Source organism: Uranotaenia lowii, chromosome 2 (genome assembly GCF_029784155.1).
Source record: "Uranotaenia lowii strain MFRU-FL chromosome 2, ASM2978415v1, whole genome shotgun sequence".
In the NCBI taxonomy this organism is placed as follows: Eukaryota; Metazoa; Arthropoda; class Insecta; order Diptera; family Culicidae; genus Uranotaenia; species Uranotaenia lowii.
The window spans coordinates 116,876,778-116,895,117 of NC_073692.1; the positions used below are offsets into that span (position 1 = coordinate 116,876,778).

An 18,340-nucleotide genomic window follows, 5' to 3' on the forward strand; every position below is an offset into this window, starting at 1 on the left:
TTGAATTCTACTTCCAGCCTATCAAATTCTTAATTGTATGATGATCAGCATCGTTAAATATCCAAAAAAATCTGTTGACAGCATTCAATATTTTAACCTTTGTAGATGAATATTTGAAAATCGGCTTTATTTTGATTTCTGAATGAAGAATTTAATTCGAATATCATGCAGGCTTTGATCAGGAATATTTTTTACAACTTTATGTATTGGAATAAAAGCTCTCTCTTTCAAGGTGTTCAAAACAACAAATCATATCATTATGTTAAAACTCGTTTCAAACCAAACTTTAAAGAGGATCATTTGCAAGTGATTTGCGCCAATTGTGACGTGGTTTCATTTGGGATGTTTTCTTTACAATAAATGAAAGAGGTAAACTAAGTCTATTAACGCAGTGAATCTTACATTTAATCAAATCTGAACAATATACCAAATTTTATAAAAAATATAGAAATTGTTCTGGTTGATTGTATGTTACATTTATTTACTACTAGCTAATCCCATACGAACTCCGTTTCGCTTTCAACTTGTTGTATAAATACGCCAATTGTCAAGCATTTTCCAGATGCACTTCCATAATCATTGTTGTTATTATTGCAAAAATATTGGACGTTCACTTTTCTGTCGTCTGCTACTAAATTTTAAATCAGAAATCAATTGAACGTGCCAAAAAACCCCGTGTATGAATTTCGACTCGACAGTTTCATAACAACGCAATTATTGCCAAAAAGTTAAACCCCTTTCGGTGGCCTCTTATACAATCTTTGATATCTGAAATTAATTTCCTTCCCTCAAAACTTCCGTGCGCAAACTTTCAAGGAAATCTATTGCATAGTAACGTCAATATTGCTAAAAGCAGTAAAAAACTAATGGACGACTCCTGTCGTAGACCTCTGGCAAAACATATGACATCTATAATCGATTGTCCGTCCCTGAAAACTACCGTGTGCCAATTTTCATCCCAATCCGATGTATGGTAACGACGATATTGCAAAAATATTGAAACGTTAATATGGACGCCCACCTTTTGCCGGCCCCTTACACTAAATTCAATACCTGAAATTGATTGCCTCAAAACTCTCGTGTACAAATTTTCATCCCAATCCTTCATCCTTTCATGAAAAACATTTTTTACAACCATCATTTTTCAGGAAGCTTGAATAGATTTGGCTGAATAGTTTTATCTTCAAAAGATTAAACTGCTTTTTTATTATTTCCATCCCCTATCTAATGAAAATATCTGTTGAAGATTATCCCACTTTTCAATATGGATGATCTCCCTGTAAAATGGTGTATTTAAGTTTCATTTAATTAGAAATTTCTTAAAAAAACCTCCGAACTTTGTTGAAGCATGTTGAAAACTCACTTTGCATGTTTTCAATTGCATGTGAGTATTTTTTTTCGCTTTTCAATTTCGCTCTGTTTTATTATTAGTTTACCTTAAATGTTGAAAGTTCAACGAATAGCTTTTAGAAGTTATCGAAAGCAAATCATCCCGAAAACACCATTTTTATATTATGAAAAAGGTTTTTTTTAGTTCTGTTTTTTTCATGGACACAAACATCCCATTCAAGGATAACTCAAAAGTTAGAAATTGGCCAGTGAAATCAAATTGTATAAAACTCAAAACCTCAAATTTAATTATCTTATCATTTTTCTAATCCCCCATTAACATTCCAATTGGAGCGTTAAAATCACAGCCTTGAACTTATAACTCTGAATCTAAAAAAAATTTCTTTCTCTATGAGGAATTCCAAAAATATAAAAATCGTTGATCCTCAAAGCCCCCCAGCGGCGGTAAAGAGCACTTTGAAAGCCACTACTATTCAAGTCAATATATTCCTACAGGCTAGTTTAATTTTCCAATCAAAATGTAGGCTTATAATTGCATCCAAATATCTCGTACCGGTAGCATGTGCTTTGAACAGTAGAAGGTACAAAAAACACCCGCCAAAATTTTTACTTTCAAATTTTTAATGCTGAGCAAGCTTTGATTTGCTATCCAGTACATGTGAGCTCTGGATGGTCGTTTCTAATAGCCTGCCTATGGTGATGGTGAAAATAATCCCGCCAACGAAACGAACGGAAACGAAAGTCGGTTCAAAAAATGGGTGCCATGACTTTTGGTTCGGGGGAATAAAACCGTTGTTGTATGGACGACCGCCTTCAAAAGGGGTCATCCGAAAATCTAAAAACATTTTTCATCATTCCTGGTCCTAATGAGCACCCATGCCAAATTTCAGCTCTCTAGCTCTTAAGGCAGCTGAGCCTATTGAAGACAAACATACAAACGAACAAACAAACGGAAATTACTTTTTATATATATAGACTAGCTGAACCCGTACGAACTTCGTTTCGCTTTAAATCATTGGTACGTCAAAATGAGTTTAGAAAATGAATTCGAAACATTCTTTCGACAATTTTGGGGAAAAAATTCAACAGTGTTTAAAGTCGCTACTATTACTATTACTTGAAATTCAAATTAAACTGTTGATTGGCTTTCTATTAAAATTTATGTGAGAGTGTTTTCTTCTCGATCGGTTGCAAAATCTAGACATTATGGCAGAAAAATGTACTATTTGTTTGTGTGCACGACTCTTGCTTGACCTTCACACTTAAATTGGTATCAATTAACTGCCTCCAACAAAATTATTGCACAAAACACTGAACTTTCAATGAAACCCTCTTTTTCTGTCCCATGACCCGAAATTCGATAATTGAAACCAATTTGTCGTTCCTCAAAACTCCCTTGTGCCATTTTTTCTTTTCAAATTATATGTAAAATTACGTCAGGAACTTGAAAACAGTGATCAGTGAATATAGACGCCCCTTTCGCCGACCCTTGACACTTAACATGCTACCTGGAGTCAATTGCTCATAGTTTATAACCCTCATCTGAACATTTTCCTCTCAATCCGATGCAAGATCACGACAATATCGCGAAAACAGTGAGCAACTAACATGGATGGCCTTTTTTTTACCACGATTCAAAACTTGAACACCTGAAATCAATTATCTTTTCTGTTAAACTCCCATGTGCCAATTTTCATTACAATTCTATGCTCAATCAAGAGAATATCGTAAAAACAGTGAACAGATAATAACCCCTTTTGCCGACCCCTGAGTCAAGATATGAAACCTGAAAGCAAAACAGCGTCCCTCGAAACTCCTATGCGGAAATTTTCATCTCAATCCAATGTAGAATAACGTCAAAATCACAAAAACATTAAAGTTGGGTATGGACGACTCCTTCAGCCGACTTCTGATCCGCAATTCGAAACTTGAAATCGATTGCTCGTCTTTCAAAACACTCATGTGCAAATTTTCATCACAATCCAGTGTATAATAACACCAATATCGCAAAAACATTAATCAGTGAATATGGACGACCCCTTTGGCCAACCCCTGACCCTAAATTTGATAACTGTAATCGATTGTTCGTCTCTCAAAACACCCATGTGCAAATTTTCATCACAATCCGATGTAAAATAAAGCCAATATCGCATAAACATAAATCAGTGGATATGGACGACCCCTTTTGCCGACCTCTATCCCTAAATTTGACAACTGTAATCGATTGCTCGTCTCTCAAAACACTCATGTGCAAATTTTCATCACAATCCGGTGTATAATAACGCCAATATCGCAAAAATATTAATCAGTTGATATGGACGACCCCTTTGGCCAACCCCTGACCCTAAATTTGATAACTGTAATCGATTCCTCGTCTCTCAAAACACTCATGTGCAAATTTTCATCACAATCCGACGGAAAATAACGTCAATAACGTGAAAACAATATTTGTCTTGTATGGACGACCCCCTTCAGAAGGGGTCGTCCAAAAATCTAAAAACATTTTTCATCATTCCTGGTCCTAATGAGCATCCCTGCCAAATTTCAGATCTCTAGCTCTTAAGGCGGCTGAGTCTATAGAGGACAAACAAACAAACAAACAAACAAACAAACATACAGATAATTGCTTTTTATATATATAGATGAAAGCTGATTTAAAAAAAAAATCAATAGAATAAGCTATCTCATTTTAGCAAGACTTGTTTGCTAATTCAATCTATCATATATTAATGAGAAAACTTATTGTGCATCGATTTTAAATGAACATCTATTGGAAATTATTGTTGACGTTTTTCGGTTATTTTGTATGGTAGTCCCTCTTAAAAAAGGGAAAACGAAAGAAATCTTCTTATTACCTTAAAACTTTGAATTGTAGGTACCAAATTTGATAAAATAGTTTGAAAATTGTTCGAGTTCTGTCACATTTTATATGAGCATTTTATATGAAAAACAATACATTGATGATGTCAATTGAATTTATTGTTTTTCAATGCAAAAAGACATACCCCTGTTAAATAGTAAAAAAATACCCAAAATACTCCACACTCCCTGATACCGAATCCTGATTAAGAAGTTATAGACACGATTTTATTCAATTTTTCTGTAATCGTCTTTAACAAGTTACTGTGGTATTTTGGAAAAAGTTTCAATAAAAAGTAAAACTACAAGATTTTTCGAAAAAAAGTTCCTTTTTCACGTTAAATTGGTCTATATTTAGGGGGTATAACTGGGTATTGATACACTTAATCGGACAAAACGAATTTTTTTTCTCTAAATTGGTTTTAAGCACTTACAAAACTATGGATTTGAAGATTTTAAATATTTTCACGTAGTATCAACACCATTTTTTCGATATTTTTAACAGTTCTGAAAAAATTCTAGAGAACCCAAAATTTTTACAATTCTTTTACAAATCTTTTTATTTTTAAAGTCACAATTTCCAAATATTTTGGTGTGTTTTTGAGGTGAAATGATATATGTTCCAAAAATTGAAGAAGTTACAGGTACTCGTTATAATTTCTCAACAGCAATGATGTTTTGTTAAAGTGTTTGCAGATCTTATCCACTTACCCACACTCCCAAACAATTTTTTTTTGCTTGGATACAGAGGTGACCTTGGTCCTAAAGTACTAGGACGTAGCCGGTGGCGTTATTGATGTTCAAAAAGCATGCATTAATTTTGTATATTAAGAATGAGCTTCTAATCCCAAGAACTCTTGACCCTTGTACAAAATTGGTAGCCTCGGTCAATCACTGAGAAGCAACCATGGAGGAAGATCATGGAATTCGAAATTATTCAATTCAGATTAAGAAAAAGCAACGAAAATTTAAATATAGACTTCAGTGTATCAATATCTATGTATATCAATATTCCGTTCAATTTATGAAACATTTAAAAATAGTTTCGAGTTCAATGATTTATGGTGGATGTGAGTAGTCGATCAAGCTAAGCTAATTTAACTGACATTCATATTTTTGTTTCGTTACAAGGTGTATAAATTCATAAATTTTGTACAGATCGGTTAAAGCAAGAACGATATAGCTATTTCCAAACAAAATTGTTAGAGTGTCTAGAGTTTTATTTTATCTGGGCTTTCAGGGAGCTTCCATAAAAACTAGTTAAGCAAAGTAAAAGACTCCATCATTCTTTCGGGGTCCAAGATGTTTTTTTGATACCATTGAAAAAAGTTACAAGTTACCAAACTTCCAATATTGTTCAATTGGTACTCTAAATAGACCAGATACGGATTAAATAAAGTCTATAAATTAATCAAATTCCTATAGTTGCCAGAGCCCTCGGAATCCCGTCCAGGATAGTGACCACCTATTCATCGGCACACGACACTCAAGCGTCCCTGACGGTAGATTATTTCGTGGACAAAAACGGAAAAGTAATGGAGGAAATGAACTCCGATTCCATTTGGAACTATCACGTCTGGAACGAAGTGTGGATGCAGCGACCGGACCTGGGTGTTGGGTCCGATGGCGATTATGGCGGTTGGCAAGCAATCGATGCCACACCTCAGGAAATGTCTGATGGCATGTTCCGATGTGGGCCAGCTTCCGTGCTGGCCGTAAAACTTGGCGAAATCGCTAGACCGTACGACAATAACTTCTTGTTTGCGGAAGTGAACGCTGACAAGGTTTTCTGGAGATATACAGGGCCAGCACATCCGTTGAAACTCATTCGGAAGGATATTTACGGTATTGGACACTTCATTAGCACGAAAGCGATCGGAAAATGGGAACGAGAAGATATTACCAGTAGCTACAAGTTTGCCGAGAAGAGCAAAGAAGAGCGGGACACAATGCTCAAGGCTTTGAAGCAAGCCAACAGCGCCTTCAGTCGATATTATTTGAACGAAGACTTCAACGAAGTCTACTTTAACTTCGAACTCAGGGATGACATCAAAATTGGAGAGTCATTTTCAGTGGTAGGTTTTAGAGTTTGTTCACACAAAAAATATCGAACTATTCAAAACTATTTCGGTGTTCTTTCAGATTCTTCAAATTAAAAATCGTTCATCAGAAAACACCCACGTTATTGCTGGTTCACTGAATGTGGAAACAGTCATGTATACTGGGAGAAACCGTGACTCGGTAAAAGTGCTACCATTCACCATAAGCTTAGAACCATCATCGGAGGAATTCGTTCGAATGGACGTCTCCTTCGAAGAGTATTACAAGAAGCTAAGGGACCAAGCTGCCTTCAACATCTCCTGTCTGGCCACCGTGGAAGATACGGAGTACGAATTTTTCGCACAGGACGACTTCCGGGTCCGAAAACCCGATATCAAAATCAAACTTGCCGATACTCCGGTCCAACGGGATCCAGTTGAAGTTACCATTTCCCTGCTTAATCCACTGCCCATCCCGCTTCGTAAGGGAATCTTCCACATTGAGGGATCCGGTATTGAAAAACCGTTAATATTCAAGGTTGGTAGTAGTCTGATTCGTTTTTGTCCCAAATAAATATTTTTTAAACTTTTTAAGCACTCGGATATCGATGTGGAGGAAACGGTGAGCAACACCTTCACGCTGACGCCGCAGTTTGTGGGGCGTGCCTCTATTGCTGCCAAATTTACCTCCAAAGAGTTGGACGATGTCGACGGTTTTCTGGCATACGAGATCGACCCTCGGCCGGAGGATATTATAATGGAAACTCATGATAATGAAATTATAGAAAGGACAGATGTTATCGATTGATATGCTTGAACGTGGTACGCGAAACCTTACCGTAAGGTTCGGAAGTTTTTAATAATTGAAAATTATACATGTATGATTAATAATTTGTTAATGTGACTATGTATATTGTGTTGATATAAATAATTTATTTGTATAAAAGAATTTCAGTCTGATTTTTTTTGAACATTTGTCAATTTGTAATAAAATTTGAAAGCCCTAAGAGTGTTTGAAAGCTTCGATCAAGCATTTTGATTCTATTTACTTCTGGACAAGATAACAATATTGTGAATGTATATACCTATGATTTTATAACTTATAGTTAGAACAAATGACGTAAAATTTCCATACAAACTGGCTTTGAGGCTTTTGGAGCTACCCTTCAGAGTTAATTAAATGAGCTGACATTTGGGGCTTTCTGGCATTTCAAGGAACGATTGCAGCCCCCAAGGATTTATTCCGAAATAAAGGCCTATTTTTGCCTATTGTTCGAGTCCCTGAGAGTGGTAGGGGGCTCAAAAAATAAATGTTAGGGGATTTTTTTTATTATCTGACAATTTGCGCCGGGGGTCTTTCGATCTTTCCCTAAATTTAAAATTTTATTCATTTTTACGACTAAAAACACATGTATTTTTTCAGATGTCTATCATTCTTATTTTTCGTCAATTAGATTCGGATAGTTTTTTTTTTGTAAATAAAATAAAACCAAATTTCAATGCTACATAACTCTGTTATTTTCCAACGAAAATCTTAGAACATCAAAACGCATTGAATTTTTTCCAGCTTTTCACGTAAAATATTTCAAAACTTTTAACTCACGACCTTTAACATGATTAATAGTGAATAAGCTTTAAATGGTGTATGTCCACATCACCGAATAATCTGCAACAATACCATTGTATAGCCCAATTTATGATGCAACTTTCATCTGAAGACATCAAAGTGGGCCAACAACTCCTTTTAAAAAAAACGAGCACACACACATAGGATCTCAGTGAAATTTCATGTTTCTTTGAAGAGATCTCCTTTTCCTTAACTCTATGCGTACAACTTTCGAAGTTATGATGGCTAGTATCTAACAAATGCTAAAACCACTAGACCACAGAAAGTGTACTATGTATGCCATGAACAAGGCTCAGCTCACAGTGTCTATTATTTGTCTGTTTCATAACACAGCCCAGCATTACACTTCGAAACAATAAAGCTCAGCCCACGGTGGCTTTTATTTATCTGTTGCATTACACAACACAGCATTACACATCGTAAAAACAAAGCACTGCCCACAATGGCTATTATTTGTCTGTTCCATTACACAACACAATGTTACATATCGTAGCATCCAAACTGCAACACATTGACATGTTATATAATGAAAAATAAAACCCCTTTGATCGTAATACCTTCGTTTGACTTTCTAACTTATCAGGGAGGTACCAGTGGTTTATTGAGTGCCAGTGCTTAGTTCTTTAGGGGTATTACGGTCTCGCCAACTCCTTCCCAATTCATTTACCTAGCTTTCCCTCAAGGTGAAAAGTTTTGCACTCGAAAAGGCCTGTGATGTCTCACAAGCTACGCAAAATTGTTCACCTGTTGTCGGAGTTCGTTAAAACAGCAGTAGTTACTTAACCAGGAGCGGCGATCGGTGTTACACCACCTCCTTTCCACAAACCATTCACATTTATTGTAAAATGTACTGTAGCGCCTATTAAACTCACTTTGTAGGAACACATCTTCACTCCATATCACCTCGCAAATGAATTTAGTGCTATCCGCACATCTAAATGTAAAATTCAAAATTAAATCTTATGCCAATTACGTGAAGATACCTAGATGTCATGATGGGAGTAGATCCTCCACTGTTAATGTTTATAAGTTGATCATCCAGGTGGTAAATCCTTTTGACGGATTGCATTCCAAGGCACGGCGAGCCACTGCGTCCCCCCAGTATGCTACTCTGGGTCCATAGGTGCAATTGGTCGAATTATGATACGCCATAAAGTTCACCTGGGGCCTCTGGTCATAATTCCCATCCGGACCTGCATCAAAGGCTGTACCCGAGATAGGAGACCAAGTCCGCGCTTAAGCGCTCATCGGCTTACTTAATTTGAAGTCAAAACTCCAGCATATATACCCTGCCTCTTGTTACGATTCAAGACTAAGGACCTCTCGTCTGACGACTCGAGGTCCGGTCTTTACTGGTAGCTCGAGGCTCGCTTGGTTTGCACGACTATCGTGCGCTCCGCCTCTGTTCGAGACCACTGCAAGAGGCCAATGACCTCTCCTCTAACGACTCGAGATTTTGGCTCCGCTTGGTTTGGTTCCGCTTGGTTTGGCTCGAGGCCCTCTCCTCTTTGCCCGTCCGTGAGCCGAATCGAGAGCAGCTTATCCTAAACACGCGCCTTTCACAGCACACGTCCGGGGCTTAACGAAACTACTCGGATGTTTCCCGGCGAAGACGTCATTCTACTCCGACTCGAGTAACTCACCCACCGACGACGTGAAGTCACTCTACCCGAGAGTATTTCACGGCGTAAATACTCTTCCCCCTATGAGTTCGACTGCGAAGAAGGTCAAGTCTTATCCCCGCAGTTTCCGTCGTAGGGAGCGCGTTCTACAAAGATACTCCGCGGCGGTGGAGGTATCCTACACAACGTTCACGAAGTACCTAGCAGCTCGGCATACGCAGAAGGTAGAGTCTTATCTTTGTTTGCTTTACTGCTAGGATCGGACGCACACTACTCGAATGCCACCCTCACCCCCCCCCCTCCCCCCGCCGAAAGGGCATTCTACTCCGACCGTGGTTCGGTCTTCCTCCTTCCTTTGGCTTGCAACTTTGGGGCAGGCAACCCTAGGCTTTTTGACCGCCGTGTACCGAATCGAGAGCAGCTTATCCTAGACTCGCGCCTGTCACAGCACACGTACGGGTCTTAGACGCTTGCGACTCAGATGAATCCCGACGGTGATGTCATCCTACTCGACTCGGGTGACTCAACAGACGCGACGGCGACGTGAGACCACTCTACCCGAGAGTACTCCGCGACGTGAATACTCTTCTCCCTACGAGTTCGATAGCGGAGAAGGTCGTGTCTTATCCCCACAGCCTCCGTCGCAGAGGGCGCGTACGACTCGGATACTCCACGACGATAACGTTGGAGGTATCCTACACACAGACGCGTGACGTACCTAGCAGCTCGGCATACGCAGAAGGTATAGTATCTTTGTATGCTATACTGCCAGGGTCGGACGCACACTACTCAGGTGCTCCCCGACGAAGGAGTCACCCTTCACCGATCGCGGACTGGTGCTGGATTCAACTCCTCTGCGGAGCAGTCATGGTCCGGGTGAGCCCATCGCTGACCACGCGGCAAGTATTGGCATCCTCACACATCCTCCGCACGATCTTGTCGGCTGTCGTGTCTGCTCCGCAGGTGGCAAGCATGTAAGCGCGTACCCCTTCGAACCTCGGAAAGTTGAACACTACGTGCTCTGCTGTCTCTACTTTGGCACCGTAGGTTGGGCAGAATGGCGAGGTCACGTGTCCAAACCGTTGGTGGTACCGTGACCAATCAAGAACTGTGTCATGCAGAAATCCACCTCTTCATCCATCCAGAATCCGACTTAGGGATCAAGCGAGGGGTCCACTGGCCACGTTCCGAACTGTCCCACTGGCGCTACCAATTGAACATCGAGGCCTCTCTGGCATGTTTCCGCACATCGGGCATGTGCCTGTGCTCGTAGCAGACATCAGCAGCTAACGAGGACACCGTTCGGTATGCGTTGAACACTCGCAGGTTCATCAGCAGCTGCACACTGCAGATCTTTTGTAGGTTACACTGCCTGCACAAGGCTGCCGCTCCGTACCGCAAAATGGACGAGGTCACACTCGCCAGGACCCTCCTTCTGCTGCAGCGGATCGCCGAATTATTCGACATATGCCACGTTCTCAATAGCTACTGTGGCGAGTAGCTCGACCTCTCCGGTTGATGGGCCCGATGCCAGGAGAATCACGTCGTCGGCGAATCCCACAAGTCTCACTCCCGTGGGTAGACGCAGTCTTAGCAGTTCGTTGTGGACAATGTTTCTCCATACCGGGCCAAGTATCGATCCCTGTGGAACCCCTACCGATACACTCATTGTTTCCAGTCCCTCGCTTGTCATACACTGTAGTTGGCGGTTACGGAAGTAACGCTCCACCATCCTACAGATATATGCCGAAATCTTCATATGAATAAGCGACGACGCAATCGCTGGCCAATTGACGCTGTTGAAGGCGTTCTTCACCTCACGGGTAACCACTGCGCAAAACCGATCTCCTCTCCTCTTCTTCAGTCTGGCTTCGTCTGTCCCTTCGATGAAACTTCGGATGGCATCCACCGTACTGCGGCCTTTCCGAAAACCGAACTGTTTATCGGATAGGCCGCGTTCGCATTTTCGGTATAGAGCTTGATCCTGCTCTGTACCACCTTCTCTTGCACTTTTCCAGCAGTATCTTTTTTTTTTTAGTTGGTAACCACAGGTGGTAAATCCCGGTTTACGGATTGTATTCCAAGGCACGGCGAGCCACCGCTTCCCCCCAGTTTGCTACTCTGGGTCCATGGGTACAATGGGAAGACTCATGATATACTCTGTGTATACCCCCTACTCCCTAAACTCCACGTAGGGCCGCAGACCTGGTTCCCACCTCGAACTGTTTAGTACACTATGCTTCAATAGTGGGAGGTCTCTTCGCGCTATTGCGCTCCAAGGCAATACTCATTAACTAGACCACTTTCAGCAAAACCTCTCGTCTTTACGACTCGACGCCTGAACTCTCCTCTAACGACTTGAGAACCGACATCTCCTCGCAATGACTCAAGATTCTCACACAAACCTCTCCTCTTCGCGGCTTGAGGCCTGAACTCTCCTCTAACGACTTGAGATCCGACCCCTCCTCGTATCGACTCGAGGTTTACCTCTCCTCTACACGATTCAAGGCCCGATCTCTCCTCTAACGACTTGAAACCTGACCTCTCCTCGTAATGACTCGAGGTGACCACTTGTACCCCTCCTCTTGTTGATAAGGGGCCTGATCCCTCCTTTTACGACTCGAGACCCGACCCCTTGTCATAAAAACTCGGGGTTGACCACACAAACCTCTCCGCCTGAAGGTTTGAGACCTTACCTCTTCTCTAACGACTCGAAGCCCGACCTCTTATCTAGGGTTCGAAGTTTGCCACCTTGCCCGTCGTGTGCCTGATAGAGAGCAGCTTATCCTAGACTCGTGCCTGTCACGGCACACGCGCGGGACTTAACGCAACGACCAGCAGTATCTAGGAGATATATCGAGCGATATGCTGATGGGTCCCCTGGTGGCTTGCCCGGTTTTGGCAGGAGCACCAATCGCTGCCGCTTCCACATGTCTGGGAAGACCCTTTCATCCACGTACTGTTGCAGTGATGACCGGAACATTTCCATGAGCGCGGCCTTCACTGCTACATTAGGGATGCCATCCGGACCGGGAGCTTTGTTCAACTGGAGGGACTTAGCGATGTCGCGCAGTTCCTCCAGCGAAATCTGATCCTCTTCACTCGTATCCCAGTCGTATGGGACCCTTGGCCATGTAACTTCCCCATGCTGAGAGAAGTGCCCGTTGACGATTTCTCTCAGTTTGTTCGGACACGATTCATGTGGCGCACTTCCGCTCCGCGTCTTCGCCATGACAATCCCGTAAGCGTTGCCCTAGGGGTTGTCATTGGCGTCCTCGCAGAGTTGCCTGAAATGTACCTTTTTGCTCGCCTTGATTGCCCTGCAGAGGGCAGACCTCGTAATTGCGTAGGGCACTCTTCGCTCCGCTCTCGCTGACGGGAAATCGCTCTCTGCATATGTCGTCTAGCCCGTAGGCAGGTAGTACGCAGATTCGCAAATTCCGTCGTCCACCAGTAGACAGGTTGCCTAGTGCCTTTCCGCTTGGCCCTCATGCGCGTCACATGCCTCGCCAGGTTTTCCGCGGACAGGTTTTCCAAGGTCCGCTCCCAGTTTAACTCTTCGACAAAGACGTCCCGGTCGAACTGTGTTGTCTTCCAGAGGCGTGTGTGATCGCTATCAGTGTCGCTTATTCTCCAGTCGCTCGTCCAGCCCGGACTACTGAAGATGACTGCTATATTCGATAATGATTTTTTTCCCATACATCCATTGCCACTCTTATGGACATACTAAATTTAAAACGGGAGTGATTTTTTTTCTTGCCGGTTACTGTAGGTTAAGAAAAAATACAACAAATTCTAGCGATACCTTTCTTCAACGTCCCTGCTTGTTGCAAGCTCCACGAGAGATTCATGTTTGAATTTGTAGCTTGCTACTATAAAAAAACGATTTTTTCAGGATCTGCTTCTTTGATAAAAAAAATCAGTGTTTGCATGACAAAATGTGAGTTGATTTTTACAAGGATGACAAACTTTGTTTCTCTAAATTAAAATTATGTAAAACATTAACAATCGTATCAGTGATTATTTATTTCTAACACCCATCAATCCAGACCTCTCCCATAGTTTGGTTCCGGATTGGTTTCCAAATAGTAGGTTCCACGGGCATCGACTGTGGTCGCATCGCCCATCGGTTGCGGAGCTGCACGACACTGCTCGCTGCGATATTCATTCATATCGCCACACTGATAGGACATGAACCCTTTCTGATAGTTCACCGATTCCGCAAAGTATTCGTACGCCCTTCCATGGCTACACGCTCCGGTAAAATCATTCATTCCGGAGCACCCTGGTTGATTGGCTCGGCCACCATTAGGGAAAAAATCTGCATGACCAAGGTTCTGCTCCTGTCCCAACATGCCGGCACATGTGTGAATTACATCCACGAAACGCGCGTCGCTAGGATCCAAAATTTTGTCCGGTTGATTGTCGGTGAAGCCCGGAAGGGCAGGATCCAGCCCCGTTACTCGTGCCACTTTGCCCGTTCGGGTGAATTGTCCCGCGAAGCCGGAAGTATGGGCCCCCAAGCTGTGTCCAATTATGTGAACCGAATTCAAACTCGTTCCCTCGTTAAGAACCATTCGGTCCACCAGGGCCGCAACATGACGACCCACGTCTTTGGTGGCCGACGCAGATCGGAAGTAGAACGTGTCTCCTGCTAACGCACTCCAGTCGACCACTGTGAAAGGATATGGGTTTTCAAGTAAACATATTTAGTTTTGGAAATAATTTTTCATCTTCACCAAACACATTCATGTCCTGCCGTTGGAGGTACGCGTTTTTGATCAGTTGGGCAATAGGACTGCTGTAAGAATTGTGCCAGCCGTGTATCAAAAATTTTGTAGGAAGTTTAGGGTTGTATGATAGAGGAATTTTTGCTGGAACAGCTGGATCATTCTTGAATTTGAATGCCACCGGATTGTTGATTGTGTATCTAGAAGAAGAAAGTTTCTGTCAGCGTCAGTCGGAATGACTGTAATTAATTTTGATTTTCCGCCAATTACTTCCGATAGTAGTAAAATGTCACATCTTCGTTGCAATTATTGGCAGCACGCTCGCTGGACGATTCGTTGGCAGGGACCGTCAAATCGACCACGTGAAGGTTACCTTTGTCATCCGGCATAAACATCCAGGTGACGCCATAGTTTGGATCGATGCTTTTCAGTTGCTCCATATCACATTTCACTGAATCGGGAAAGATAACATCACTTTAGAACTATGCAGCAGCTATGATTTCTTACCGATAAATCTTACGTTCGAACACATTTTTCAAGAACAAATGTTGACACATAAATGTTATCAGAAATTCGAACATTTTTGATTTTCACTAGTTGAAAACTTCCCGTGCAAACGATTCGAAATATTGTACATAGGACTGGTCAAACTTGTCACTACGAATAGAATCAGTATTTTTCATCCAATGAAGGTCAGTAGTAGAAGGTAGTAGATACTACAAAAAGTTAGCGATCCATGAAATTATCGGCCATTTAAACGGTGTTCGAAGCACGTGTTGTATGATTGGGGTTTTTTTTCTATCGTGAATACAAAAATTAAGTTAATGCTGATAAACTTATCAGATTTGATTTTGAAAAAAATAACTAATGATTGGTATAGTGCATGTTATAAAGAGACGACGCTTGGATGAATTGAAAGTCCAAAGTTTTTGTTTAGTCAGAAACGTAACGCCAACAACATTCAACCGAAGAATATTCTAACGAAGTTCCACCGATGGTTTATGACGAACACTTTTATCAAAACAGGTCTTTCTAACCAAGCCCGTTCCAAGTGCTTCATGTTCACGTTTTAAAACTGCGGTTCAATTCCACTTAATCAATATTGTATGTTTTAAACGTTAGATCCCTACTACAATTTTACTCGAATGCTCACAAACACCACCCTACTCGAAAGTAGTTTTCACTTTTCGATTTTTTTAAAAATAATTTTAGTTTGAACAGTTTAACGATTGACGAATTCTTGAGTAACATATTTGAAAATCTTCTCCAACAGTTATCTTCCACTACCTGAATAACTAACAGCCAGAACCACTAGGACAGTGTGAAACCCGAAAAATTTAGCGAATGTCATCGTGCTGCTCCAGACACCATCTGTGGGCATGAAATATTGCTAAGAAACTAAACGGCGGATTCCTTATTGAGCACGAATTTAAATGGTTTCCTTTCGGAAAACAATTAAAACGAACATTATCAATATACTTGCGCTGGTAATGTCTATCAAAGAATGGTGACACCGACGAGGAACATGTTCCGGTGGCGAAAAAACGACTGAGCCAGCTTGTATGTCAAAGGTGTGCAACTTCTTGCACATAAATACTACAGTTGATTAATGACCTTTGGTTTACTTTCAACGTTCTTTGAAAGGGTTTGTAATTTCGGAATAGACAAATTTTGTTTTTGCCGTTTGCAACGCTTGATCAATATTGAAGTAAAAACTTATTGTGATTCTTTCCATGAACATACTAACATCATCATCATCAAAACCAACAGTCAGAAAAAATTAAACTTTTTTGACGTAATCGATTTCGATGATGTTTAGGTAAAAAAAATAGAAGCGTTTTAGAAAACATGCTGTAGAAAAAAGGAAAATTCAATGCCAAAACACACCATACCAAAGCAGAGGGGTAAATAAAACTGTAGAAAAGATTGTATAATTTTAATACTATGTATAATAGATGCAGGTATTTTATATACGGTCTTCTGTTCAAGCACAAATTGTATTAAAAAAAAGGTAAAACATATTTTTTGTTATGTAATGTGCTCAAGAACTTAAAAAAAACAACATGCAACACTTTTATTAAATACCTTTTATTGCATGGTAAGAACCAATGAAAATTCGAGAAAAAACATACTTTTGAATACAAGGTAACAAAATTCATCTTAGTTCTTTTTTTCAAGAATTTTTTTTAAAATTGGTGAATTTTTTTTGAAGAAATATGTGTACTTTTTTTTTGGAAAAACTTTGATCCTTACAAACGTGTTGAAAATAATTTTTGATTTAAATGATTAACTTTCCCAAAGATCGCGAGTAATGTTGACTTTTGCGAAAAATAATTTATAGAAATTTTCTTTTGGTTTATTTTTCCCACCAGACAGAATTGCATCGTAAATATTTTTTTCAGTAAAGAAAAATTGATTCGTAGTCTTCAACAAAGTTGTTAGATGAATTGTAGCCTTCAATGTCAAAAACTTAAAAAACTCTCATTTTTTTTGTCAGATTTAGTTGTAATGTTATTTAACAAAATTTCCATAAATTATATAAATCTTTTTTTACAACTCCGTAGGTGAGATGGGGGCATAATGGCCACCTTAAGGAAAACGCTTATTTTACCATAGAAAACAGCTGTAATATGTAAATTACATCATTGTTTTGTGTTCAGACACTCAAATAGTCTATTGCCTGTCTCTAAACTTGAAAAAATAGATAAAAACGTTTAAAAATGCATTTTAAAATTTTTGTGCCGAAAGCTTAAAACCAGTTATTGTAGAGGCATAATGAGAAACCCCCCGAGGCAGTATGAGCACCATTAATCAAGGCATAATGAGCGTTTTCTGCCGGGGATTCTAGCAGCAAATTCGACTCGATGAAGTCAACTGGGTAATAGAGCTACAGCTTGACTTGTATCGTCTGACGATTTGGCCTATTGGTAAGATGTCGGTGAGGTAATCAGTAGGCTCGAGTTCGATTCCTGGTCGAGGTGATTTTTTTTTTTCATTTATCATTCATGATCATGATTGCACTAAACGGCGAGGCGTAGATTCATCAAACAAAGCAATAACAAAATAATCTAGGCCTGATTGTAGAATTGAAAGAATTAACACACGCTCATACATTATGTTTCTGGTGTTTTGTTTGACGGATGATACTTTGATGATATTAGCCGTATAATGTAACAATAAAAAAATCAATCATGAATGGTATGTGCAAAAAAAAAACCCCTCGAACAGGAATCGAACTCGAGTCTACTGATTACCTCTCTGACACCTTACCAATAGGCCAAATCGACAGACGAAATAAGCCAAGCTGTAGCTCTATTATTCAGTTGACTTCATCGAGTTGAATTCGCTGCTAGATTCCCCGGCAGAAAATGCTCATTATGCCTTCATTGATAGTGCTCTGTTCGCCTCTAGTGAACAAATTAAAGTAAAAAATCGTTTTAAAATTGATTAAAGTGAAAAATCAAAAATTTTATGATGTTGAAAATTGAGAAACAATGTGTAGATCATGTTGCAGTACGTACATTTCAGATCAAGATGATTTAAAGGTCATAAAAGCTTATTTAGTGGTGCTCAAAAATTATAATATTTTCGTCACTTGAGAACCTAGCTGGTTATTATTTAATATTTCTGTACTGCCGTTCTAAGCAAGATTGTCCCATGTGGAAAAACGTGCAAACGAGAAAAACGCGATTGAAATATCAGCTATATTTCCAACTTTTCTCTCAAACTAAAAATTCACCGACAATTTTTTCGTAGTGAACAGTTCAAGTTAATCATTTTACAATGTTTTCTGCCAAAAAAATTACATTTCCTACAAAAAAACAGCGAATTAGAGCCAAAAATGCTCCGTGTGACACTTTTGCGTAGAATCAGAACGCATGCCGATGCTAGTTCTACGAAAAACTGTCACACGGCTACAATTTTTCTATCATTTTAAAAGCTTGCGTAGTTTATTTTTTTCCTAAAAACATGCTAAACCGTAATTTGAGCAATACGTTCCTCTTTGTTAATAAAAATGTATAGTTGAGTATGGATCCTGTAAGTAATGCCTACCGAAAAGTGTTTAGTGAAAATTTCTCCGAATAAAACACTCAAGGCTTATCGCTCCTCCTC

At 40.2% G+C, this 18,340-nt stretch overlaps 2 protein-coding genes across 5 annotated transcripts in view; one reads left to right on the forward strand and one right to left on the reverse strand.

Moving 5' to 3' along the window:
- The window catches only part of LOC129742515 (annulin-like), a 68,969-nt gene extending 61,864 nt beyond the window's left edge, over positions 1-7,105 (forward strand). For all 3 annotated transcript variants that reach the window (XM_055734421.1, XM_055734420.1, XM_055734422.1), the window contains 3 exons: positions 5,635-6,284; positions 6,352-6,786; positions 6,844-7,105. In XM_055734421.1, the coding sequence (XP_055590396.1) occupies positions 5,635-6,284; positions 6,352-6,786; positions 6,844-7,056 (1,298 nt within the window). In that variant the 3' untranslated portion in view covers positions 7,057-7,105. The remainder of the gene's footprint in view (positions 1-5,634; positions 6,285-6,351; positions 6,787-6,843) is intronic.
- Positions 7,106-13,523: 6,418 nt separating this feature from the next.
- LOC129748302 (inactive pancreatic lipase-related protein 1) lies at positions 13,524-15,643 on the reverse strand. 2 transcript variants are annotated; one of them, XM_055742848.1, is made up of 4 exons: positions 15,515-15,643; positions 14,498-14,678; positions 14,237-14,427; positions 13,524-14,172 (listed from the first exon to the last, which is right to left on the reverse strand). In XM_055742848.1, exons 1-4 carry the CDS (start codon positions 15,606-15,608, stop codon positions 13,538-13,540), a joined length of 1,101 nt encoding a protein of 366 aa, XP_055598823.1. In that variant the 5' UTR covers positions 15,609-15,643; the 3' UTR covers positions 13,524-13,537. The 2 variants fall into 2 exon arrangements, with proteins under 2 accessions (XP_055598823.1, XP_055598824.1); XM_055742849.1 differs by lacking the exon at positions 15,515-15,643 and adding an exon at positions 14,735-14,862.
- Between the last annotated feature and the right edge of the window lie 2,697 nt (positions 15,644-18,340).

Bases quoted from the DNA above. Each gene is read 5' to 3' on its own strand.
- LOC129748302 (XM_055742848.1), bottom strand. From the start codon at position 15,608: ATGCCCACAGATGGTGTCTGGAGCAGCACGATGACATTCGCTAAATTT. The intron at 14,428-14,497 runs GTAATTGGCGGA...TTCTTCTTCTAG, and splicing joins ACATTTTACTACTATCGGAA to ATACACAATCAACAATCCGG. The intron at 14,173-14,236 runs GTGAAGATGAAA...ATCCTTTCACAG, and splicing joins GCAGGACATGAATGTGTTTG to TGGTCGACTGGAGTGCGTTA.